The sequence below is a fragment of the Coenobita brevimanus genome, chromosome 97 (assembly GCF_032717465.1).
Source record: "Coenobita brevimanus isolate Jiangsu-jjx chromosome 97, ASM3271746v2, whole genome shotgun sequence".
Classification (NCBI taxonomy): domain Eukaryota; kingdom Metazoa; phylum Arthropoda; class Malacostraca; order Decapoda; family Coenobitidae; genus Coenobita; species Coenobita brevimanus.
The window spans coordinates 10430616-10458437 of NC_137050.1; the positions used below are offsets into that span (position 1 = coordinate 10430616).

Sequence of the window (27822 nt, forward strand, 5' to 3'; positions counted from 1 at the left end):
ACCCGTCACATCCTTCTTCTTAACTCTTCCATCGTAAACCTAGCCTCCACCCCCCAGACCTCGCATTCAAGGACGCACTGCACATCCACCTAATCATTGTAATTTCTGTACGTTTGAATCTGCGAATATCCCCGTATGTAGTTCGCCTTGCTGTTCAAAATGGCTTGATCCAGAGGTGATCAAAGCTCTAGCTAGCCTCACTAGAGATCCTACAGCCTCACTGATCAGAGCCACAGCTTTTTCTTTTTCTAGTTCCTTCCATATCTAGTCATGCTGTATTTTTACTATGAAAGTGAATCATATCGCTATAGCAGAAAAAGAGCTTCGTGTATAGATTTCATTAATGTTTGGTAAAGTCCTATTTCAGTTACTGTGGATCTGTGGATACTACACCTATGTCTATTCCCACTGTAGATTGTATGGAAAACACCAGTCTAGCTGATAACGTTTATGATCGTAAACTAAATGTAGATTTTATAAAAAAATTAGTCTTGTTCGAGAAATCCAGTTAGATGTGATACCACCTGTCACTAAAAGGTGAGGGGTGGTAGTGCTAACAGGCCGAGATCCACAATATATATATATATATATATATATATATATATATATATATATATATATATATATATATATATATATATATTAATTTTCCTTTCATAACTTACATTATATTTTGCAGGAAAAATGAAGAGCATTACAGTATTCTTTAGTCTCCAGTCCTTGTCCTAAAAAAAAAAGAAAAAAAAAAATCAGTCTTGAGAAAGCGAGAGGAGGGAGGGGGAAGGGCGAGACTGGGATGGGGGTTTGGAAGGGGCGCGGCACCTGTACCGTACCTTACCCTGCCCTAGTGCTCCGGCCCAACGGATGCCACAACCCCTCTATTATCTCCGCCACTGATAAGACCAATATGTTCATATACTCCATAGCAACTGGAAGTTATTGATGAACTGTTTTGTTAATATTTTTAATATATGAATAAATTGCAACTGGATACATTCATATGACAATCCATTTACTAAATGCACTACTTATTCTCATAAATATGTCAGCACGTTTTAATTGAAGTAAGGTGCAAAAAAGGTCATTTAACATCATTCAGCGATGTTTTAACATTTTATTTTTCAGACGTAATCAACTTTCTTCATGTAAAGGTCCAGCCATTAGTCTTGACGTATGATACAACTTTTGATGATTACAGAACATATGTCAAGGAGACCAATATACCACCCGATAATGGTGAAAGTGAACCATAAGGCTGTGATGAGTCATTGCTGATATAATCATAGAAAACGTATTTGCATCTCGAATCAAAGAAAACTTTTCTTACCATCAAAAACATTTCTCTATCTTATTCTGTCATAAGATAATATTGGCGATTACTAACTCTGTTATTAATGGAGCTTGTAATTAACAGAGAGACAAAGCATGCCATTTATGGTGAAGGGACGGGAGGCAACACGTAGCGGAAGTTCAGTCAGTGGCAATCCAACATGGCGTCTGAGTTCGGGGACCAACTCCCAGATGAGGAAAAGGTTGAGTTATTTCTTTGTATTCCCTAACCTTAAGGTCAGTAGAATCAAGTCAGTGAATACAGTTGGCAGTAAGCTTCCCTTTTATGTAAATGTTTTAACTGTGGGAGCTTCGTGTGTGCCAAAATACTGTCTGTGGGCGTATCCTGCCCGTGACTGATACGAGACCGGCTTGTCAAAAATAACTTATAACGATTTAAACACGGATTTTGGATCATCTGAGTGCAAAAGAGAGGAGTTTGGGCCATATAGAATACATATATTAACGGTTGATTGGAGTGAATAGAAGATAATCATAAGAATGAGGGTGGTGGTGGTGAAAGTAAATGTTTGTTTACATCTGTGCCTGTCACCTGCCTGGCCTCGGAGGTTGCGGCCCCACTTAAATCCGGCCCTTAACACCTGCACTTATACCCTCTTGTGGGTCTCTGGCAACTGGGGCTTCGCTTGAGATGCATATTTCTTGCATAAACGTAAAAATGTTTAGTTTGTGTACAGTGTAAATGCCGTGCTGTTTGGTAATATGACCTTGTGTACTCGATGACTCACGGTATGTTGAAATTTTAAGAAATTTAATCATATTCTTTAATATGCACTAGAGTAGTCCTCCATTGGTGATAATTGTCATGTTTGCTCCATTGATTTTCGTCCTGAATTCTTTCATTTGTCCCCATGGCTGTTCTGAGTTGATGTAGCATTAATTTTCCTTCCTCTGTCATCATTCTGTAGAACACCAGTCCATCATAATCATATTTGAGGCCTTTTAAACAGCTGACAATTCAGAATGGGGTTATTGCTATAATAATGGTGTATGGTAACATGTTGATTGTCAAAGATTCCCCCAAACTGAATATGATGTTTGGGTGTTGACCAGAATTAAATCACTGACATGCTGGACCATGCAGGGATTATTGGTGAGAGTTGTTGACCCTAAGATGGTCAGAAGTGTTATTAAGTGTTCAATATTCAAAAATATTTCATTAACTTTTTTTTAGCATTTGGCTGTTATGGATGAGTAAATGTCAGCAGGAGGAGTATGGTATCTTGGGTAGGTTGAACAATATGAGAAAATTCATATTTTTCTCTGTATGAATTTTAGACGGTTTCCAGTATTTGTTTCACAGACTTGTTTTTTTATATAGTCACAGTAGTGCACGCATGTTGGCCAATCATAATTTGTTTCACCCAAAAATAATACCTATCTTTGATGTTTTGGCATAATTTTACAAGTGTGCTATCAAAAGGTATTTAATAGTATTAAGAATAAGAGAAGGCAAAGAAATAGTATGCAGCCTTCGTGGATTTGGAGAAAACATATGACAAGGTGGATAGACAAAGATTGTGGGAAGTTTTAAGAATATGTGGAGTAGATGGGAAGTTGCTGAATGCTGTGAAGAGTACGTATGAGGGTGCTAAGGCTGCAGTGCGTGTGGATAGTGAACTGAGTGAATTTTTCTATTTGAAGGTTGGGTTGAAACAGGGATGTGTCATGTTTCCATGGTTGTTCAGTCTGTACATGGATGGGGTTATAAAAGAGATATAATGTAGGGCAGTGGATGTTGGAGTATCCCTAATGAGAGAGGGCAGTGTTTGGAAACTCCCTGTACTGTTGTTTGCAGATGATACTGTGTTGTTAAGTGAAGATGAAGGGGAGCTACAAGGCTTGGTGGATGAGTTTGGGAGAGTGTGTAAGAAATGGAATCTAAAGGTGAATCGAGAGAAGTGAAGTCAGCGAATGTACAGTGAGGTTGGATGATGAGGAAATGGAAAATGTGAGTATGTTTAAATACTTGGGTAGTGTGATGAGTAAGGATGGAAGTTTGGAGGGTGAAGTGCTTGAAAGAGTACAACAAGGAAGAAAGGTTGCTGGTTTCTTGAAAGCAGTGATAAGAAACAGGGAAGTGAGCATGGAAGTGAAAAAGTTACTACATGACAGTATTGTGATACCAATTCAGACTTATGGAGGTGAAGCTTGGACATTGTTGGAGGGACACAAGTCAAGAGTGAGAGTTGTGGAAACGAGTTATTTGAGAGGAGCATGTGGAGTCACATGGAGAGACAGATTGACAAATGAGGATGTGAAGGAGCATTGTGGTGTGGATGTGGATGTGATAGGAAGCATTTGGAGAAACACAATGAGGTGGTTTGGCCATGTGGAGAGGATGGAGAGTGAGAGATTGACAAAGAGAGTGTATGTGAGTGAAGTGGAGGGGGAGAGGGGGAGGGGTAGGCCAAGGACAAGATGGAGGAATGGAGTGGAGAGGTATATGAGAGAGGGGTGTGTGAGTTGGGAGCGGGGCAGTGAAATGGTGGGGGACAGGGCTACGTGGAGGCGATTTGTTTGTGGCCACCCTGTTTGGGATTAAGGCATCTGGCAGTAGATAGACAGATAGATATTAGGAATGTATGGAGTCAGTGAGAAGTTGTTGAAGGTCATGAAGAGTATGTAGGCTTATGTTGGTCCTAAGGCTGCAATGCTTGTGGATAGTGAACTGAGTGAATTTTTCTGTTTGAAGGTTGGATTGAAACAAGGATGTGTCATGTCTCCATGGTTGTTCAGTCTGTATATGGATTGGGTTATAAAAGAGATACAAGGTAGGGCAGTGGATGTTGGAGTGGCCCTAGTGAGAGAGGGCAGCATTTGGAAACTCCCTGTACTGTTGTTTGCAGATGATACTGTGTTGTTAAGTGAAGACAGAGGGGAGCTGCAACACTTGGTGAATGAGTTTGGGAGAGTGTGTAAGAAACAGAATCTAAAGATGAATGTAGGGAAGAGTAAAGTTATGGTCATCGAGGGAAGTGAAGTCAGTGGATGTACAGTGGGGTTGGATGATGAGGAAATGAAAAATATGAGTGCATTTAAGTACTTGGGTAGTATGATGATTAAGGATGGAAGTTTAGAGGGTGAAGTGCTTAAAGGGGTACAACAAGGAAGAAAGGTTGCTGGTTCCTTGAAAGCAGTGATAAGAAACAGGGAAGTGAGCATGGAAGTGAAAAAGTTACTACATGACAGTATTGTGATACCATATTAACTCTAACGTATGGAAGTGAAGCTTGAGGCCTTGTTGGAGGGAAAGAAGTCAAGAGCGAGAGTTATGGAAATGCGGTGAGTTATTTGAGAGGAGCATGTAGAGTCACATGGAGAGACAGACTGACAAACGAGGAAATGAAGGAACATTGTGGTGTGGATGTGGATGTGATAGGAAACATTACGACAAACACAATGAGGTGGTTTGGCCATGTGGAGAGAATGGAGAGTGAGAGACTGACAAGGCTGTGTGTGAGTGAGGTAGAGGGGGGGAGAGGGACGGGGAGGCCAAGGATGAGATGGAGGGATGGAGTGGAGAGGTATATGAGAGACGGAGGTGTAAGCTGGGAGCAGGGCAGCGAAATGGTGGGGGCTGAGTGACATGGAGGTGAATTGTTTGTGGCCACCCCTTATGGGATTGAGGCATATGGCAATAGACAGATAGATAGTTTTTCTTCCTGTAGATAGCTACTTGTTATTGTGCAATTTACATTTCCTCCGTGGCATTTACTCTGCCAGTTCATTGTAGGGTAAAGAATGAATACTGCGTGAAGAAAAGCTCAGAAATGAGACAACTGGGTCACCTTTCAAAATGTTAAAATTAATATCCAAAGTGAAGATAAAAGATTTTCTGGTTTGTCAGGGTTAAGGTCAAAGAATGCTAAAGTTAGATGCATGTTTGCTATGATTATATCAGCAGTGACTCATTGCAGCGTTATGGTTCACTCTCACCATTATTGGGTGTTGCCATTTATTGGCAATAGATAGATAGATAGGCCATTTATTGGTCTTTTTGACTATGTTCTGTAATCATTAAAAGTTGTGTCATATGTAAAGACTAATGCCTGGACTTTTATAGCTACCCATATGAAGAAATATGATTAAGCCAAAAAAATAACGAAGTGTGAAAACATCTCACAATATTGTTAACAGACTTTTTGCATGAAAACATTGTGCAGTAATGTTAAATGACCTTTTTTGCACATTACTTCAGTTAAAACTTGGTAACACATTAATAAAGCAATACCTTAAGTAGTACGTTTAGTAAATGCATTGTCGTTTGAAGGTACCGGTATCCAGTTTCGAATTATTTGTGCTGTATAATAATATACTGACAAAACAGATCATCAATAACTTCCAGTTGGTATGCCATATGCAAACATATTGGTCTTATCAGTGGCAGAGGTAATAGAAGGGTTGTGGCATCTATTGGGCAGAAGCTAGGGCAGGGGAGGGTATAGGTGCCTCATCTCTTTCGAACCTCCAGCCCAGTCCTGCCCTATCCCACCTTCCTCTCACAGGCCTTAGTGGTGATCACATCTTAGTTCTGAAATTTATAAAAACATAGAGCCCAGTGTTGACAAAAGTTGTGATTCTGACACCAGTTTCTCTTCCACATTACACTTGGGGCCAGGTCACAAAAGTCAGCAATTTTTGATAGAAAGAGCTGCCAGTATCAAATGAATCACACTGAAAACCTTCAGCTAATGCAAATTGTACTGGGAAAAAAGTGATAACCCACCTGTAGACACGTGCCAATTTTCCAGTTTTATTTTCCAAGCTCCGGCACTTCTGCTGTCTGGCGGCCCTCCTTCCATCCCACACCACCTTCTCATTCAAACAGTGCAGTAATACCTCTTCACCTTATCACTTTACCTCATTCTGAGTCTCACACTCTTCCTCTCTCCCTTCACCTCACTGACATAATTTCCAGGTCAATCGCTTACTCTTTCATCATTCCATTGAGCCAAACCATCTCACGTTACTCCTCATAAGAAATCTGCATCAACACCATGACGTTCCTGAAGTTCATTTGGTTTTCTGCCTTTCCACATCACTCGACACACTACTCTCAGATAATAATTTCCATTCCTCACACCCTTGACATCTGTTTCTCCAGCATAGTCCAAGGTTTATTTCCATACAGTTTGTTAGTGTGAAAACCATGCCCCTAGGTCTTATTAGTACTACTCTTGATGTGCCTTACCAGCAATCTTCCTTCCCTGCTGTACCTTTTCTCACACTTTATCATCATAGCTCCCATCCATGCTCATTACACTACCAAAATATTTGAGGGCACTCATTTTCTCCCCCATCCATACAGCATTGCTTTACCCTCCATGCATTCATTCCTTTCAAAAGCCTTAGAATGGCAGAAAAGTTGAACTTGACAGTAACAGCAGAAATACAAAAAGTTAAGAAGAAAATGTAAACCACATTCGTAAGAATATGACCATAGGAAGCTGCCTCGTACTTTGCACCATATTGGATTGTTAGGCGAGTAGAAAAGTTAACCATGTACAGATGGCTTCAAAAGTTGTGATGCTTCTCCTTCCTTTCTCTCGACTGACTTTAAAAATCAGTGTGGTTGTCGAGCAGCAAATGACACTCATGACATTGATCTGAGGGAATATGAAATCATCATTGTTGGTTGCTGTGGATTCACCACACTGATTTTCAGAGTGCGTGGAAAGAAAAGGCAAGAGAGGCGAGAGAACTTTTGATGCCAAGTATACAGCACTATAAGCCCACTTTCTTCTCACCTCAGGATTTCAACTTCTTCATTTTTCCATGGCATGAAGCAGCAAGCCATGATCTGAGTTTCTTCATCTCTTTAGAAATTGATAAAGGTTTGGATGATAATGAGTATGTACAACAGCAGTCTTTCTTTTTTTTCAGGTACGAATAGCGTCAGATTTTGTCTTGCACTCACCACCAGGAGAATTCAATGAAGTGTTCAATGGTATGTTTACTGTGACTTTAAAGTATCATTCAGTGATGTCTCTCTGTACAATTTACTGTAATAGCAAACACTAATGACACCAAATGTTTATAAGGTATTGCATGGCATATAGCAATATAATGTATAGTAAGGTAGCTACAGTAGGTGTAAATATTGTCATAATGTAATGTACTTTATAGGTGGTGTAGGCTAACTACCAAAAATGCTTTACTGTATATGATGTTATAAAATACTGTACCAGAAATTTCACTTCATATGCAAGAATATCACAGTACTGGCAGACTCAGACTTTCTTTCAGTTTTGGTTTTCGTAGTTATTGCAGAAATTATTACGTGGTTGCTATAGTGTGGTAAGTTAAAAAATAACAACAGGTGGCAAAAAAAAAAAAATCCATGATTAGTGTGTTTTACCTACAAGCACCAGTACTGATTTTATATTGCCTTTCTCTGTTTGTTCGTAGATGTGCGAACTCTGGTCAACAATGATACCTTACTTCGCGAAGGTGTTGCACGGGCAATTGCAGAGTACAACAAAGACCAGCTGACCCCGGTGAGGCTGGATGGCCAAAACCATTACGCACTGGTCACAGAACACAATGATGTTGGGGGTGGGCGTTTCCTTGACCCTCGGGCAAAACTCACATTCAAGTTTGATCACTTGCGCAAAGAGGCAGTGGACGTGAAGGTAAGGGTGCTGAGGATATGTAGCAATTGTAATATTTAGTGGATAGGAATTTTGTGAAAGCTTGTGCAAGGGTTGAAGATAGAGTCTTCCTTGTTGAACTGGGAATTAGTTAAATTTAAAACTGTCATTGTTTTCACAAATAATGTTTAGCCAATTTGTGATCCAGTATTACCTGAAAAGCTTGTCAAGGTAAGAATCAGAATATACTGTGTCTGTACCAAGTGCAGCTAAATCCACATATTGGTAGTAGGAAAGGCTGGTTAGGATTTTTTTTTTTTTTTTTTTTTTTTTCCAAACAGGATGGTCCTGCTTGTATTTTTGTGTTGAGATTGTGAGTGATTGTGTTGTCCATCTAACTGGGTAGTTCTGTCATTTGTACTCTCATTTTCCATCTTTCTGGATCCTACCCTACCCCATCTTTTGTATGCATAAAGGTCAGGATGCTGCTGCTGCAGTGGTTGGATTCTGTAATTGTGACAATGATAAAACCCAACCTTATTCTATCCTTAATGGGGAAAAAGAGGTCTGGATGTCGATGATGATGATGATGATAGGTGATAGAATGATGATGATGATACTATGATAATGGTGATGGTGATAGGTAATGGGATGTTGATGGTGTTGATGAATAAGAGGATATTGATCCTGATGGTGATAGGCTATTGATGCTAATGATGATTTTCTTTTGTATTAAGCCGTGGGAAAGTGATGGTACGACTGAGAGCTGGAGGAGTGCAGCGGAGGCACAACTAAGCCAATATGTGAGCAATCACTATCCCCATGGCGTGTGTGCTGTTTATGCACGTGCTCAGGGGTCAGCTGTAGCACTCACACTTTGTATAGAGGACCATCAGTTTCAACCAAAAAATTACTGGTAAGTAGTGGGCTGGTATATACAGTAAGTCTTTTGCAGGTACTAGTGATAGCATTGCACTTAGCTCATAGGCCTGAATCTCCAAAAGGTGAATGGAGGCATCAGTACTTGATAATGTAACACAGGAACATAGGCCAGTGCCTTCTTGAATATTTTGGACAGTTTAGTCTACCTTTAGGTTCTTACATCTCAGAAAGGGTAATGTTGAATTGGTGGTCACTAGTTATTTATTTAAGAACCAGATTGATTTTTATTCAGCAACCAACAGTAAATTAAACTTGTTTATACAATATTACACAGGCAAGGTAAAATTTGTTAGGAGGATACAGCAGAAAGATATAAGAAAATGTAAATACTGTAGTTATTGACTCAGGAGTAGGTGCAATAACTACATAATCCACTTTTAGAGTGTTTATTATGTGGTTCAGTAAAATGTTGATTAAATTTGAGTTTTCCAGCATTTTAGTCAATATGGTACTTACACAAAAAAAGCAACTTTTTGGCACAAATGCTATTGTACTACACTACATACAGTACTATGTAGCAACCATGGGAAAGCAGATTTATATTTTGGGGGACAACTTGCCTGTTTTACTCTGGCTAAAGGTGCTGTTGAGGAGCCTACATGTAGTGGCACTGTGCACCCTGAGTGGAGTAGCTATGGAGTTCACCTGGGAGCTAAATCTTCATATTACCCAGCACTTAGCTGTGGGAAGGACCCTGGTCCAACCTTGGTGAGATGCTGTCTGCCACAAGGGGGTGCTGGATCTTTACACAGTGCATGTACTGAACTATATCCTGCAGCACTTGTAGGATGACCCCACAGAAGCAGTTTCTTACCTGTGGTCGACATGTCTTCTTGGCCAGACAGAATGAGGTTAAACGATAATGACAGCTCTGGCCAACACCTGACGAGGTGGAGGGTTAAGGAACTACAGGTAGTTTGATTTAACTATCGCTAAAACCTTTGTGGAGTACTGTACTTTTTGTTTTTGTTTTACCATAGTTTATGCCAGTTTAGGAAGAAAAATTAAAGGGCTCAGGAGGGAAGTAAAGAGAAGGAGAGTATCTTGAGTGACATAGATGAACCCCATTCTCATCTATTAGCTTTTCTCCTTTATTCTTTAATTAAGCTCTCTGCAGTCTTATCCTTGCTTATTTTCATTTGGTATTAAGTGGGTACTAGCAGTTAACTAAATATTTACAATGTTCCATTTCATATTGGAATACAATAGAGTCGTACTTTTCCATTTGTGAATTTTACATTCGCAGTAGGGTCAAGCTTTCTCTCGAGCACAATTGTAAATGTTGGTGTAGAAGTCACGTGAAAATTTCCATCAAAGAAAGCATAACGCTAATCTTCGTCAAGCCTTAAGTACATGTAGATTATGTCTGAGAGAAGCATAGAGTGAGTCTGTATTTATATGGTGGGGTGTGCATGAAATAAGTTCTAGAGCATATATTTCCTGTAGAGTGTGTCTGAGTGGAGCTTGAGGTTAGATGTGTAGCTGTATGTTACAATGTGCTTAGACTGGTTTCAAGATGATCAGGCTTTTGTAGTGTGTAGCATAATGTGGGAAAGTATGTAGTTACCTGTATTGGTAATATGTCTTCCATGTAAGGTTGGGGTTAATCGTGGTAAGTAGGGTGAGTGGTGGACTTTTGCCATGAGTGCAGCAAAAAAAGATGGGAAGCAGTTTTGCCAATGAAATCAACAAACATCATGTGAAATATGCATAGCATTCTCAGTAATAAATTCACCTGAATATATAGAGCCTACCATACTTCCTTTGTTGCCATAGTATCACTGTATTGTACTGATGTGAACCTATTTGGAATTCCATTATCCTTTTGATCCTTTTGTATTTTAGCTATCATTGTGAGGGAATATGCTGAGTAGGTGAATCAGGCTGAACAAGTTATTGTCCTAAACCCTTAACCACCAAGACACGTCATGTGAATCCTCATTGACGTAATAAACGTCATGATCATTTCTCTGTGATCTGTGCTGTTATCCTACATAAGATTAAATGTGAATGGGTAAGCACTTGGAGAATTCATGGTAGAAACAATGACAATTTCCTAGTCTATATTGAGAAACTTGCAGTTGCAGTCATGATCCCTAGAGTCTTTACCTTCCATGGTAAGAGGGGTATGGAGAAAAAGGTTGGAGAAATGCCAGGGGAACAGATATTGGCATTCATCAGACATAAGCATACACTCATGAACCACCAATATCCTTCACCTGGCCTTACGCCAATCTTGCCTTCCACTTCCCTCTTGCCAGGGAAGGGGGGGGGGGGCAAAGAAACTAGTGGTCTTGGTTGTACACGCTTACATATTCATTGACAGTATCTTGTTGAATTGGCAGTAAGCATCTAAAAAAGGAAAGAACCCTCTGCTTAAGAAAATAAGGCATCAGGCTATTTGATGAAGAAGGGAAAAGTTATAGAGCAACCTGACTGTAGAAGGGAAGACTGAAGACAAATGTGACGAAGATTTTGAGAACAGTTAAGTTGGACATTATGAATGATATTGTGATAATAAGAGTTGTAAAGACAGTATCTTGGAATGAAGATATTAAGGACACCAACTACAGGGGCATCGGAAGGGAGTCGAAAGCAGTAATTATGAAGAGAGGTAATAGTTTTATCACTTAACCCTTTAACCGCGGGCATTGTTTTGCCCCGACTGGCCTCTCCCGCGGGGGTTCCAGCCAAAATGTAAACAAACTTTAAACCTTTATAACTCTGCACAGAATAAATCTAGAGCAAAAAATAAGGTACCATTAGAAAGTACTAACCTTCGGCTTTGCAATGATGTAGGTTTCAAGATTTCGTTGACTATCACTGGATGGGCAGTGCCATTAGAAGTGAGCGATCTAAAATCACTATTTTTCGCTCACCACGGCTGGATTAAGCATGTGGGAGGTCCGGGGCCCGCTTGGAAGGGAGGCCCCCTTTCCAACTCCCCTAATGGCATACACCACAGACTGGTAACCTAAATCCTAATATATAAATAGGACACTTTTAGTTAGGAAATACTGAACGGGGACTATTCATCCAATATTTTTCATAGAATATGTTTAATGTTCCAGATACAGTTTTGAATATTAGGGATACCTTTCTCCGCACAGGTGGGTGCCTGTGCTCAACTTTCTGCTGCTCTGGTGGGAGGCCCCCTCTTGGTGGGTGGCCCAGGGCCCGGGCCCCTTGGGCCCCCCCCTTAATCCGGCGGTGTCGCTCACACACCATTACCAAATGTCAACCTCATTCTGATAATAATACTATAAATATATATGAACACTGCATATATGATAAACACCCACTCTGTGTTCACTGAGGCAGGTAAAAGGCACTGTAATTGCCCGCACTTCACTGCCACATCAGCGGTGTTGTAATCACTATTTTTCGCTCACACACCATTACCAAATGCCAACCTCATTCTGATGATAATACTATAAACATATATGAACACTGCACATACGATAAACACCCACTCTGTGTTCACTGAGGCCGGTAAAAGGCACTGTAATTGCCCGCACTTCACTGCCACATCAGCGGTGCTGTCACTCACACAGCTGGACAGATACTGATGCGTGTTTGGTCAGGGGTGGGGTGGGGGACCCGGGGGTGGGAGGTGGGGGCCCGGGGGGTGGGAGGAGGGAGGTGGGGGTCGGCTGGAGTGAAAGAACATACTGTAATAGCTACTCTCCCTTGAAACAATTGGCGCACGGAAAAAACGCGCGGTATTCAAAATATACACAAACATTCGAGAATGACACCCGCGGTTTGGTCCAGTTTTTGCAATGTCATTCTGGGATGACACCCGCGGTTAAAGGGTTAATTAGTATCAAAGGAAACAAATAATTGTATTTCAGTTATAAAAAAATGTATGGTAAGTGAATCTTTAAGTAGGAAGTTATCAATTGTGAATAAAGTATGCAGTGTCCCATGACACTTTTCTTTGTTAAATGTAAGAGATAGCTCAGTTTTTTTTTTCTAACTTAATCCCTTTTCTCTGGTAACATATTTGGCTGTTTTATTATTGCTGCCTGCTGGCAGTTTTATTCATTTTAGGAGTGACTTCAAACTGGAGAGGTTGGTTACAGCCTTGACTGACTGCATTAGCACAAGAGGTTTCTCCGAAAGTGAATAGGCTTATGTGGAGCTAGCAAGAATAAAACAAAGTATGTACCAGTATCCTCAGGTTGAAGGGATTAATAGTTGCACCACTTTCACTTTGGGTTTTTCCAGAGTGTTGACATAAAAGCGACCTTAGCTTACATCCACTGTTTAATCCCTTCAGTCATGTGACAAATATCTTGTGGTGTTTAATTATTCATTCTAGACTTTATTCAGCTCGGGAAGACCTTTCTAGCTGGAAGATTTTGATGTAGCCATTGCTATTCCCTGTACTACTAGATTCCACAGAACTGAATAAAATCAGAAAATAAGAAAAATGATAATGCATCGTTTGAGTCAAGAGGTTAGCGAAGATTGTAATTTGAAGCAGGAGAGGTGAGGGGTGGGTAGCCTGGATGCCTTGTTGCTTACAACCACACTGACATTGACCTTTATTATTTTTATTTTACAGTAATTCTTATTGGTAGGTGGGGGTACTCACCATCCACTCACTCGATGTAGTGCTGCTCTCAGGTGACTTCCCTTTCCTTTCTTCCTTTCTTCTTTCCTTCTGCCCTCTTCTTTCTTTCCTTCATTCTTTCCTCTTCCTTATGTGTGCAGGTGACTCTACACTCTCTCTTTTGTGTGTGTGTTTTTTTTTTTCCTTCATTCTTTCCTCCTCCTCCTGCCAGTGAATGACTCGAAACTGAGTGGTAACTTTATAACTAAGTTATGACACCTGGTGGTTTAGTGGGTAATTAAGCCGCTTCAATTGGATTGAGCCAGTGCAGGTTCATATCCAAGGGGTGGTTAGGGTTTATTGCTCACATAATGCCACTCAGGGATGAGTGAGGCTGGTCACTCTCATCTTAAATGTCAGGACAAACTTGCCTAGTCCCGGGCTCCTACGCTCCTCATGGGGCAACACAGGATTAGGTGATGGATGGATGGATTTCTGTAATGTATAATTTTGATTTGGAAACCCAAGTCAACTGCGTAGATAGAATTTTATAACCATTATCATTTCTTTGCTTGTCTAGGAATGGTCGGTGGCGGTCGACGTGGAATGTAAGTGTAGGTGGAGGAACAGCGGAAGTGAAAGGAGTGTTGAAGGTGCAAGTTCACTACTATGAGGATGGCAATGTGCAGCTCGTCACATCTAAGGACATAAAGGGCAACCTCATAGTCTCCGTTAGTGTTCATATCCCGTACCTCACCACTTAATACAGTTTTGCATTAATACAATTCACACTCTTTAGGAGACTGTTCCTAACCAACCAAATAACTGCATGACATAAACAGTTTTTGTTCCTAAAGTTAGGGTAGAAAACTGAGTACCTAAAGCCAACATGTGATTGAAATAACTTAGTATCATCACTTACGTTTGTTTTATGGTTCAGAAGATACTTGAAGGAAACCTGCATCCTTAACAAGTGTTAGAAATTTTTATTGTGTATGGAAAAGATTGCAACTTGTTCTTTGGCTGGATATCACATGATTTACCTAGGATAGCATCCATAGTATTAGTAGGTTTAGTTACTGTGATCAGTTAAAATAAATATCTACTTACTGTTTTCAGTTTGACACCACTGACACAAACAACAGTTAATATAGGATGTTGCAATTTTATTTTCCGTACAGGACATTTTAAATGCAACTACAGCATTGCTTAAGTTCTTCTCAGAATAGCTTGGGAAATATAGTATATTTAATTTTCCATGAGGCTCTCTCAGCACCTAACCACAGTATTATTTTCCTCAGGCTCTTTTATTTTGTTTTCCACAACTAATAGCTTAATGTATTGAGGGTATATATTGTTACTTTAACATTTAAGCATTGTCACATGTTAATGTTTGTATTAACACTTGCTCATGTAATCCGTTACCCACATCTCGTACAGGCATGGTACAGTGATCCATGGCATTTATGTATAAGTGGCACCGAACCTGATGTGTGTGATAAGGAAATTACAGGATAATTAAGACAGAACATGTGGGATTTATCCTGATTGGTACTGGGCCAGTTGTGGTAGGTGGTGACGACCATCAGCCACTCACTTGATGTAGTGCTGCCTGCTTCTTCCTTCACCTTTATCATTTTTCTCCTGTATCTGCCCTCCTTTCTTGCTATTTCTCTTGTCTTTCCTGTCACTTTTTATTACTCTTTCCTTTGGGTGACAGTCCTAACGGTTTCCTGTAAATCAGGAAACCATTTACAACACTGGGTGGTAACCATACTGTATAACCAATCCACACATGTATGGTACGTGTCAGCAAGTTTTTTTTTTTTTTTTTTTTTTTTTTAATGCGAGGAAGAAGGAACCAAACGCTGAGCCCGCATGAACGTTCCTTCCAAGAAAAAAACAAAAACAGTACAAAAGAGAGCCAAATTCAAGATCCATTCATTTCGAGATGCCTGGACACACTGCCTTTGAAAGACTGGAGATCATAGGAAGTAGGGTTGGCGGGGAGTTAGTGCCCCTCCGTGTAAAACTGCTAACACAAAGAAAAACGGCCACCCCTTTTGGGAATCTGGCATCTGGTTATACTGTAGATACAGTAGATAGGTAGGTACCGGGCCAGTATGAATTTTGTAAACCCAGATTTTTCCTTGTACAGCAGTCTATACCCACTAGATACATACTTACTGTACAGTAAACCCTTGATATTCTGAACCCTCTTTTAACGAATTTCCATTGAGCTGGCCGAATGTTATGTTCATTTGACGAATTTTGTTTGGTAAAAGAATGGATGTGTGAGAAAAACTGATCAGCTTGGCATCCCTACATGCACACACACACACACACACACACACACAATATATATATATATATATATATATATACATACAGTAAGACCTCATTATAACGGACTACTTGGGGCCGAAACCATTCCAAAAAATGCGAAATTCCAATAAAAGCGACATCCGGACTTCCCCCTGCTAATCCGGACTTTTTCAGATATATCAGACATTAGTCCTGATCACATGAACTGTTTTTAAACTGTTTTGACTCCCATTGTGGTACTGTAATGTGTTATAACTTCACTACATTAAGCAAATGGTATAATATATATAATAATACTATATTATACACTGATAAACATGTCCTTTATTTACCTGATCACGGTGAACATAGCTGAAGTGGTCAGGCAGTCCATACTGCTTCTGGCTTTATCGGACTTTTTCCGATATATAGGGATTTAGTCCGGTAGCTCCTCGAGTGCGATAAAAGTGAATTCCGGTCTACTGAAGTCCGTTATATCGAGGTTTACTATATATATATATATATATATATATATATATATATATATATATATATATATATATATATATATATATATATATATGTATATTTATATAAATATTTATATATAAAATCATCATCATCATCATCCGAACCTCCATTCCCACCCTAGGGCAGGGTTAGGAGTAACAGTGTCAACATCCCAAATTTGCCCAATCCAGTGGGCCACACTTCCACTCACTCACCATTCAAGCCCCTGGAATCCTGGCTCTATCTGATATGCCAAAAACATTCACCACGTTCTGTGGCTTCACATAAATGTATCCGATAGAGTCAGTCTGGACACTGTTACGTTAAAAAGGGGTGCCAAGTCCCTGATCATGCGCCTCTCCTCACAATATTCATCCAGCCAGCTCGATCTCTTGTCAGTCCCCTAGCCTTACCGACTTCCAAACCTCTCTTCCTCACACACTCATCCACCATATCCCTCCACCTTCTGCTTGGCCTACCTCGCCTCCTCCCTTCTTCAAAGTCGCTCAGATATACCTGTTTCACCACTATTGTTATCCATTCTCGCCACATTACTTTTCACCACTCTATTGTTATCCATTCTTTCCACATGACCATACTGTCTCAGTACATTCTCTTCGATTCTGGAGTCCACAGACTTCCTCATTGCATGTCCTTCATGAATCACATTATTGTATTTCATATCCTATCCAGTCTCTGTACTCCACATACATTCCTCAGCAGTCTCGTGTCCACTTCTGTCACTCTTGACTTTTCATTTTCATGCCACACAATAGTCTCACATCCATATGTTAAAGTTGGCACTAACACTCCTTCATGTAAGCCTCATATATATACATCTACACATAGGGATTGCTTCGTTAGAAATGCAAAAGCGGTGAGTGGTGTGGCAAGAGTAACAACAAAGAAGAAAGGTATGGCATGGTGAGATGAAGAGGTTAAGAGAGCTGTGGAGGAAAAGAGGAAGAAGTGGCTAGAGTGGATCAGGAGAGGGGTTCAGTTGAAATAAGAACTGAATGTACTGAGGGGAAGAAGCATGTAAAGAGACTAGGGAAGAGGAAAAAGGAGGTAAATGATGATCTAAGAAGAAAAAGGGAATGCAATCTACTCTGAAAATAGGAAGTTATTCTGGACAGAGGTGCAGAAATTTAAAGGTGACTGGAAAGAGATGTGATAGTGTGAAGGATATAAGTGGTAGATTATTATCCCAGGGAGATGAAGTAAGCACAAGATGGAAAGAGTATTTTTTAAGTCTGATGAATGGAGAGAGCAAAATGACTGTTGACATGATTGGTTTTGGGGATGTACAGAGAAGGAAAGCAGTGCCAGGAAATGTGAGACTCACATAGGTGAAGAACGTTGTGAAGTGACTGAAGAATGGGAAACCAGCTGGGGTTGATGAAGTGTATGCAGAGATGATTAAGTGTAGTGGGGAGAGTGGAGTGAATTGCGTGTTGGAGATCTGTAAAGAAAGCATGGATGAATGAAACTGTGGCAGTAGAGTGGAAGAGGGCAGCGATTGTACCCCCGTACAAAAATGAAAATGAACGAAGTGAGTGCATGAATTATCATGGTATAAGTCTCTTGAGTGTTGTAGGAAAAATATAAGGAAGTACAGTATTATTATAGAGAAAGTAAGAGAGGTATCAGAAGTCCTAGTGTGTGATGAACAGGGTGGCTTTAGGAGTGGCAGAGGATGTGTGGATCAAATATATGCCGTGAGACAGATAAAGGAGAAGGCATGTGAGAAGAACAGTAAGGTGTTTATGGCATTTATGGATCTGGAAAAAACATATGACAAAGTAGACAGTGAAGGATTGTGGAAGGTGTAGATGGTAAGATGCTAGGTGCCGTCAAGAGTTGTTGGGATGGTAGTGAGGCATGTGTAAGGGTAAGTGGGCATCTAAGTGAATGGTTCACGATCATTGTGGGCGTGCAACAAGGTTGCATGATGTCCCCATAGTTGTTCAATATATATATATATCTATATATATATATATGGATAGGGTGATGAGAGAAGTAAAAATATAAGTAATGGAGAGAGGGATGGCACTGGTAGTGAAAGGTGATGGATGGAATATCTCAAATTTGTTGTATACTGATGATTCAGTGTTACTTGCAAATACCAGACAAGAACTTAGTAGGCTAGTGCAGAGTGTTGTAGATGTCTGTGAGCATCGTGTCTTGAGAGTAAAAGTAGAAAAGAGTAAAGTGATGGTTATTGAGAGGGACGGTGACTCCCAGTATGATGTCACAGTGAATGGAGAGGGACTGGAATCGGTGAGAGAATTCAAATACCTGGGTGCAGTGATACAAAAAAGAGAAAAATGCACAAAAGAAATGGAAAGTAGAGTGACACAAGGAAGGAAAGTAGCTGGTGCTATGCCTTCATAGGAAACAGAGTTTTGAGTGTTGCAGCTGCACAAGAGTAACTGAAGGAGTGTTAATGCCAACTGTAACATACGAATGTGAAACTATGATGTGGCATGAAAATGAAAAGTCAAGAGTAAGAGGAGTAGAAATGGGACTGCTGAGGAATGTATTTGGAGTTCAGAGTGGGTAGGATATGGAATAATGTGATACGTGAAAGTTGTGGAATGAAGGAGTCTGTGGACACCAGAATCGAAGGGAATGCACTGAGATGGTTTGGTCATGTGGTGAGAATGGAGGACAATAGTGTGGTGAAAAAGGTATATCTGAGTGAATTTGAAGGAGGGAGGAGGCAAGGTAGGCCAAGAAGAAGGTGGAGGGATATGGTGGATGAGTGTGAAAGTAAGAGAGGTATGGAAGTTAGTGAGGCTAAGGGACTGAGAAGAGACCAAGCTGGATGGACGAATTTTGTGCTGAGAAGCATGTAATGAGGGCTTTGACACACCTTTTTAACATGACAGCGTTCGGGTTGGCTCTATATGTGAAGCTACAGAATGTGGTGAAATTTTTTTGGCCAATCTGTTGGAGCCAGGATTTTGAGGGCTTGAATGGTGAGGGAATGGAATTGTGGCCCATTGAACTGGACAAACTTCGGCTGTCTGGATGTTGCTACTCCTTACCCTGCCCTAGGGTGGGAAAAGAGGTCATGATGATGATGATAATGATAATAAACACTATGAAAGTGGGGGAGGGTGGCATACAATAATGACTTTCTGTATTAATCATCTGATATTTTGGATGCCTTAGTAGTTAGCATTTGAAACTTCACTTGTAAGTTTTGCTGTTAGTGATTGTACCAGTACACATTGGTAGTTATTTTACAGTTCACCCACCTTAACAGAATGGAGATCTTTGTTGTTTTGCATCTTATTTAACTTGACTCATTGGCAATATATGTCAACATTACAGCATTACAGCCATGCCTTAGTACTTCATGATGAACACCATATTCTAGTGTTAATCTCTCGCTGTAGCCCAGCATTGAAGACGAAAAAGTTGGCAGTTTTAGGTCGGTAAAGTGGGATTGCTTTTTGCACCCATGTGAACCTTATTTCATTAATCACCATCATATGATAATATCTTGCAGCCACCAAACAGTTTGATTTAGCTGAAGAGAATGGTTCATTGTACTGTACTTCATTAACTGCAGTAGTATGAGCATGTCATATAAACTCTACTACTCTACCACCAAATTAATTTTCCAGTGTAGTAGCAGCCTCTTATTGAAGTAGTTAACCAACCCCCTTCACTACAGGATATTAACATTATTGCTTCTAGCTTCTCACATTTGTATCTTAGATTTTTTTTTTTTAAGACAGGATATAGCTTTCATTAATACCTTCATTACTAGAGCACCTAACTCATCTAGTGGTAGTAAGAATAATATGGAAAATACATAAAATTGATGGGAATAGATTAATAGTTAGTTCTCATTATGTGTCAGTGATGTATTAAAAAATATCAGCATTTTACTTACAGTTGGTACCTGGTATTGTAAATTAGAGGTGGACTGGCAAATCAGGTGTGTAGGTAGCAATAAAACTTTGATAGGCATTTTTGGGGTAAATTACTGTGAATTTGAAAGCAAAACAGAATGTAAAAAATGCAGTATATACCAAGGAGTTTCTTTATACAGCACAGTATACTCAAGACTTCCATTTACAGTATTTAATGTGATGTATGTGTAATATTTCCAAACTTGTGGCTACCTGCAGGGAGAGGATGAGACAGCACAGGAGCTTGTGCAGTTCATTGAGACAGCAGAGAATGAGTACCAGACAGCCATCAGCGAGAATTACCAGACCATGAGCGACACTACCTTCAAGGCCCTCCGCCGACAACTACCCGTCACACGCACCAAGATTGACTGGAACAAGATAGTCACGTACACTGTGGGCAAGGAACTCAAAAAGCAATAATAGTTACTGGTGGTACTAAGGAATCATTTAAAGAAAGTGTACATTAGTCTATCTCTATGGGAGTGCTGTAGGGATAGTGTTAAAAACAGTGCATTTGGCATACCTTTAATTATTACGATTATTATTGGTACTGATTATTTACTGTTGTTGAATCTGAGCCAAGATATTCCCTCCTTACGATATTGGTATGTGGAATTTATTAATTATCCTATCTCATTTTTAATTGACCTTACCTTTTGATTTATCAGGCTTTATATTATGATTTTTCAATTTGACAGCTTCCCATGTTTTGGGTGTAGGAGAATGCTTCTTGGTTTCAAGCTTCTCTGGAGTGAACCATGCCAATATTCCTGTGAAGTGTTGCACCACTGTTACACCAACGTTGAACACATCTCTTGTTAGTCTGTTGTGGAGACTGTCAGAAACACACAGCAAGAGTTCACCATGTGGAACAATGAGCGAATTTTATCTGTGGAATTTGTGATATTGTAATTTTTTTTTTTTTTCCATCATACTCCTCATGGTTTCCCTCATGACTTGGCTCAGTTTCCTGTTTGGTCTCATCTTTCTGTGTCATGTTTCTGATGGTTTGCACAAGCATCAATTGCAACGGGCAGCAGGCTTTCTTACATTTATCACAGATAAAGATGGAATGGGCAGCAGGGATGTACAGAGCCTCTAGACTGGAGATGTGAAGATGAGCGCTTTGGAAATGTCGCTGATGCCCAGATACCTGTGATCCTCTGTGCCCGGGTCTCCTGTCTGTTCCTAGAGATGGCCTGCTTGCTGACTGCTTGATGGTGTTGATTATATAGTACATATTTATCTAATTTACACATAATACTATAAGACATGATCTTATGAGGGTACCTACCTTCCCAGTTGCATTGCAATTCAGAATGTTACCAGGTTGCCCCATTTTAGGGTACTGCAGTTGTCCTTTAGCACATTACAGGTGAAGTAAACAAGCTCAGTGTGAATATGCCTGGACACAAGTTGGAGCCCATACATTTTGTCATTTTTTATTAGTGTGTTTACTTGCAATGGTATCTATAAAAAAAAAAAAAATTGTGTTGAATATAGAAAATATTGTATATAGCATAATAGGGCTACTTTTTACCTTCTGTTGACAAGCACTTTCCATCTAATTTCCTAGAAGATATAGATACCACTCAGGGTATGTCACATACAATTTCTCAGTTTATCAGGTTTGAGTATAATTTGAATTATTGTCTTTCAGTAAACTTAATGGCAACTAAGGAGTAAATAAATTACATCAAAATGGAAACTTTAAGATTTTGCTGTAGTTAGATTATTTTTTACAAGGATATACAAACCTGAAGAGCTTTAAAAACTACTGTATGTAGATAAGTTATGCAATATATGAGAGTGCTAGAACTCTCTGTATAAACCTATAGGTCCCCAGACAGTAAACTGTTGTGTGGGCAGGTGAGGAACTGGGCTTGTGTGAGATAATTCCTTTATTGTAATGGCTGTCATAGACTGGAGAATGCTCTTGATGCTTCATTTGAACACTACTTCTTTGATCACCATCTTGGAGCAGTTATGTTTTGTAAAGTATACAAAATGTTATCCCAGGTTGGATCCTTTTTCTAGTTATTATAATTTTTGAAGGTTAAATGGGTATGTTTAAACTTTCCTTTGTGTTAATGTGTAATTAGACAATTTGTTGACAAAAGATAATTCTTTTTTGCTTTTATCATGCAATCACAGAAAACCAAATGCCAAAGTCGTTCTAGTTGGTTTTCATTGTAAAGAAGTAATTTAAAAATTCATTTTGTTTTCCAGAATGTAAAGTATAAAATCTTTTTTAATGGTTACAGGACTTTAGCTTAACCTATCAGCAGTAACAGACCAGTTTAGTGGACTGCTATTCCTCCATATACGGTAGGTAACTCCTTCATCCCAGTTATGTGTTCTTTGTGTTTTCTTGCTCCCACCAGATAATTTTACCCAGGTTAAGGGGGCCTTTGAACTGGTGGGGTTAGATTTAGCATTCTGTAAACCATTCACTACTAGACATCCTTTTGAATTTGAATAAAATCATCTGAAGGTAGCAAGAATAAAATGAAAGGCACATCATAGGCTTGAAGAAATTAACACACTTAGGGGCATAAACACATTTACATGTCTACCATTGTGAGGGGAGAAGAGGTTACGTTAAGGAGCACTGAGGCATTTGCGGATCAGTGCTAATTTATTCATGAACTGTGTGGCTGAATGCCCTGAAATTTGGGGACGCAAATTCACAGCATGCTTTCTTGAATTAACTGGATACGGGCAACATGGCAGAAATGTGGCTCTTGCACATCGTGGGAAGGGTGGGAAATAGTCCCAGCAATCAGTGTTGAGCCATATTCTGAGTGGGGAGGGGAGGTCTATCTATCTATCTATCTATAGCCCGACGCCCTAATCCCGCAAAAGGGTGGCCGCAGACAAAATGCCTCCAAGTCGCTCTGTCACCTGCCATTTGACTACCCTCCCCCCACCTCACCACCCCCCTCCCTCATATACCTCTCAACTCCATCCCTCCACCTCATCCTCGGTCCAGCCATATAAATGGGAATGCCAGCTCTTGCGTGCACCATAGGTAAAAACCCTATCTTTTCACAGCTGTAGCATCCATTATTTTTTAATCATAATATCTTGGATGTTCTCATCGTCTCTACGACGAGCGATGCTTCATATACGTAATCCATGAATAATCATATAATCATTACAATGTACGTGATACACTTATGAAAATGTCGAAAATGATCTGGGCATGCCAACAGGTACAGACTGAGTGAGTTTATTTTAAAAAGAAAAAAAAAGTATATCAAAACTGCTTATGATATCAACATGCACTCATTTCCATTCTCTTTTGAAAGGGTTGTACGATGTTGTACAACCATAAATACTGTACTGATACCTATTGCCACTCTCTAGACAAAAAATGCCATTAAAAAAACAGTCATCAGACGTGCAAAACCATTTCTTTATACTTCATTTACACCCATACTTTTACCATTTACAATATTGTATTTGGTGTCATCTTATTTACCAGGATCCATATGTCATACATACCCACTGAATAACACCAGAGTCGTTATGGGCTATGTGCTACATCAGTGAAACTGGCCAAAAATGCTAGAGAGGTGAAAGTTAGTAGTGCCAAGACTGCATACATAATTAAGCTACAAACATGCAGTTAGTTTCATTCTGTTTCTAAATGTAAGTACTATAATATACAGGCATGAAAATACCAATTTCCTAAATTCTCAATTTAAAAAATAAAAGGAGGGTAGTCTGGGATGGCATATAACACTGTTCACACCTCTCATGTTCCTTAATTATTTTCAGTGTGATTTTAGGTTACTTTCATGCTTCAGCTACTGAAATTTCCTTTTAATCCACACCCAGTTCATAAAATTAATTCCAATAGTTTGTGTACTGGGAGCAAAACAAATTAAAAAATCCTTTCACCACGCTAGAAGTGGTCCTTGGTGACATCAAAATTCAGTTTCAACGGTTCAAAGTGCAATAGAAACTTCTAGTTTGCTTTACAATCTTCTTAGAGAGTTGTAGTTTAAAATTCTTTAATAAAAACAAGCCTTCAAAAATCTGTAGGTGAAAACCAGCTTTGAGCAGTGTATGTATACATGTTTTGCACTTTTTTTTTTTTTTTCGTGCTCAGTTACATTTAGAATTAAGTTTCTCCTGGTTCTAATTAGGATAGAAACATCTAGTTTATGCTCCCAAACTATTGGGTATACCTCACTTCTGTTTGTTGCATCGTGCTGAGGGAAATTTTTCCTTCCATCTCTACCAGATTTTTGCACATACGTCACTTGGTGGTGATATAGGAAGAGTGAGAAGTTAGCACTACACAGTTTTGATGTTTACTTGTCAAAATGCTTTTTCTTTAGTCTTGAGCCCTATATTGTTTATCACGGTGCTTGAAGTCCTCTTGCATGACTTCAGAGATGGATTCTCATGGGAGATATTGTATGCTGATGATTTGGTGTTGACTGCAGAGATTGAAAAGAGATGGAGGAAAGGTTTAGGAAGTGGAGAGATGGTATGGAGCACAAGGGCTTGAGCTTAAATGAGGATAAAACAAAGGCAATAGTACCTAGGGTTGGTGGCAATAATCTCAAAGATGAGGGAGAGTGGCCATGTTCAGGTTACCACAAGGACATAGGAAGTAACTCCATTTTGTGCAATGTTTATGATAAGTTGGTATGTAAGATAAGTAGTGGTATTAGAGGCAGACTGGGAGAGAATGCTGATTTCACGTGTGTGTTGTGTCAAGGATAGCATGTGGAGATTGTCAGGCATGAGAGGATTTTTCTGGTGAGTCCTTGATTGTGTGGATTTTTTTTTTTGGGGGGGGAGATATGTTATTTTCTGGAAGTGGGGCTGGACCTACCTCTGTGGCTAGAGTGAGGAGTGGTTGGAAAGTTCAGAGAGCTGTTGGCTCTCTTGACATTGAGTGGGTTCTCCCTCCGTGCTAGGGGGATCTTTGTGTGTGGCATTTGTTAGAAGTGTTAATGTTGTATGGCAGAGCGACCTGGGCAGTAAAGGAAGAGGATATTTGCAGGCTCAAATATACAAAAATGACAATGATTAGGTGGATGTGTTATGTGTCCTTGAATGTGAGGCCTGGGGAGGCTAGGTTTACGAAGGAAGTGTTGAGAGGAAGGATGGGACTGCAGTGTGCTGGTGTTGCGATGAGGAGGGGTAGATTGAGATGTGAGGAGGATGGAGGATGACAACTGGGTGCGGAAAGTGAGAAGTGTGAACGTTGGGGGTGGAGTTGCGAGAGGTGACTAAAAATGCACCTGGGACGAGGTCATGGAATGCGACCTCAGGGATAAGGGACTGACTAGGGAGGCTGCCAGAGATTGAGCAGCATGAAGAGCTGCCATTAGGTGACCAACACTGGTGCATGCAAGAATGTTGGAGCCTTTATAAATGAAATGAAACGATCCTATCATATTTCTCAGGCATCCACTTGAAAATTTAGCCTTTGTTACATCACATGACAGGTTTTATTGTAATGGGGTGTATAAAAGCCCACGTTGCTTTGAGGCAAAGCGGGAATCCTCTTTCTGGCTCAGTGGTAACATGCGCGACTACAAAGCACGAGGGCCTGAGATCGAATCTCAGTCAGACCAGTAATTAATTTGTTAAGTTTCAGGTCGGTTACTACATTGGTTGGCAGCAGTGTGGGGTGTGAGGCAAGGTTTAGAGGGCAATGATGTTGTTGACAGTGTCATAAGCCTTACATCCCAGTGGGTGAGCTGTCCAATGTGGTCCACAGCGTCCCCAGTGGTGGCCTCCAATGCACCACACTACCACGTGTGTTCGAAACTGACCAAATTAATCACCAGGGGGAGAATAGAGTGATGTAATGGGGTGTATAAAAGACCGCGTTGCTTTGAGGTAAAGCGGGGATCCTCTCTTTGGCTCAGTGGTAACATGTGAGCCTATAAAGCGCAATGGCCTGAGATCGAATCTCGGTCAGACCTGTGATTAATTTTAAGTTTCAGGTCGGTTATTAGATAATAACAGCATAAAAAACTAAAATTACGAGCCAAAAATAAATGAACAAAGGTTTCGAAAATTATTTTCTGGCCAGCATGTGCTCAGCAAGCACCTAAGTGCAGTGTGTTAGGGCATAGACTGAATAAACTAATCCACTCATCTCTAAAAATGTTAAGACACTTGATGGTCTAGTGGACTGAAGGCACTGCTTGGACTGACAATGGCCTTGCCTTATACAGGCAGTTAAGTACTTAGATCAATGTCCTGTTTTTAAAAGTTCTGGACTACAGAGCTTAACGTCATGCATCTACAGGTTGGAGGATTTTTTTATTTTCCTCCATGAATACTCCATATCTACAGTACAGCACATATATGCAGTATGTGTTCATAATGACTCTCATATCACTTCTGCTTTAAGATACAATTTTTCATATTTAACTGTTTAGCCAGTGAAGTGATCAGTAATACATAATATATGAAAATTTGCGAGTGGTTGAAAATTTATTATACAAATGCAACATAGTATGGTACTTGCTGATCAGAGGTGGGATTCACTCACAAACTCAAAGTCAGCTCCCTCTCATAGCTTGGCTTTAGAAATAGGGGTTGGGATGCTTGTGATGATGTTTCTCCTAGGTAACTAATCTGCTGAGAAATTACCCTGTAAAGCAAAGTGGTTATGAAGTAGTGTACAAGAATCTGCATGAACTTCATAGCTAGAGGTCTTCCCTAAGCTGAGTAACATTCTCTTGTGGTGCAAGAATATGATTAGAGAGAGGTCCATTTACAGAGGAGGTTAGGTGGTACGCACACACACACACACACACACACACACACACACACACACTTTTGGGATGTTTACTAACTTGAAAGTTGAGAGTGTGGTGATAACTGACCCCATCAATCTGGTGAAATGATTTATTGATTTCTTATTACTACCTCCTGATTACAGTATTTGATTGAGGTTTGGGGAGACCTCAAAATGAAAGGGCAATTGGAAGTCTAAATCAAACCTCTCTGGTTTTTTAAAATTTCCAAAAGTTGAATAAATTCATCTCGAAATGCAAAAATGAAATTAAAAATGTCCCGGAGCTGAAATAGTTAAGAAAGCAGAGAAGATCAGCAAATAGATGATAAATATGGAATTACAGCAGAAAAGAGCCAAAGGAGTCTTCCATTGCAACCATTTTCTAAGGAGTTCCATATACAAGACATATAATCAGTGAGACACAAACAGATTACTTGGAAACATTTCCTCCTCTTGACTTTTTAACCAGAAAACTTGTAGTAGGCAAAAAATATAGCAGCAGAAAATGAATGTAGGTAAAATGTTGCTAAATGCAATTTCTTTGCCATGAGCTTATAATTATTGCAATGTAAATGAACTAAAAAGAACTGTATGGTGTGATTTTGGTGTTTCTAATGAGTGATATGCACATTTACTGCAGTAGCATGGTTCTCTACAGCACTGATGGCTTGAAGACTTTTCATATACTTCATTACTGCAGTAGTAAAGCATGTACATGCATACATACATACACACATACATTTAGAAAGGTACTAATCTGTGTTTGCATAGGTCAGCTTAGTTCACCTGATACTTGTTTATAAACTACTGATCTCTTTCATCTCTTCATTGCCAGGAATTTATGTCCTTATTCCAACT

At 39.8% G+C, this 27822-nt stretch overlaps 2 protein-coding genes across 2 annotated transcripts in view; both read left to right on the forward strand.

Moving 5' to 3' along the window:
- LOC145413852 (carbohydrate sulfotransferase 4-like) overlaps positions 1–27822 on the forward strand; it is a 610328-nt gene that overhangs the window by 472954 nt on the left and 109552 nt on the right. The window lies entirely within an intron of this gene.
- On the forward strand, positions 1444–22445 carry cpa (F-actin-capping protein subunit alpha). The gene is made up of 6 exons (XM_080283394.1): positions 1444–1532; positions 7237–7300; positions 7762–7985; positions 8681–8859; positions 14024–14174; positions 20403–22445. Exons 1-6 carry the CDS (start codon positions 1491–1493, stop codon positions 20604–20606), a joined length of 864 nt encoding a protein of 287 aa, XP_080139520.1. The 5' UTR covers positions 1444–1490; the 3' UTR covers positions 20607–22445.

Excerpts from the sequence above, each read along its gene's own strand:
- cpa (XM_080283394.1), top strand. The coding sequence starts at position 1,491 with ATGGCGTCTGAGTTCGGGGACCAACTCCCAGATGAGGAAAAG. Across the intron at positions 1,533-7,236 it reads AACTCCCAGATGAGGAAAAG|GTACGAATAGCGTCAGATTT; the intron begins GTTGAGTTATTT and ends CTTTTTTTTCAG. Across the intron at positions 14,175-20,402 it reads AGGGCAACCTCATAGTCTCC|GGAGAGGATGAGACAGCACA; the intron begins GTTAGTGTTCAT and ends GGCTACCTGCAG.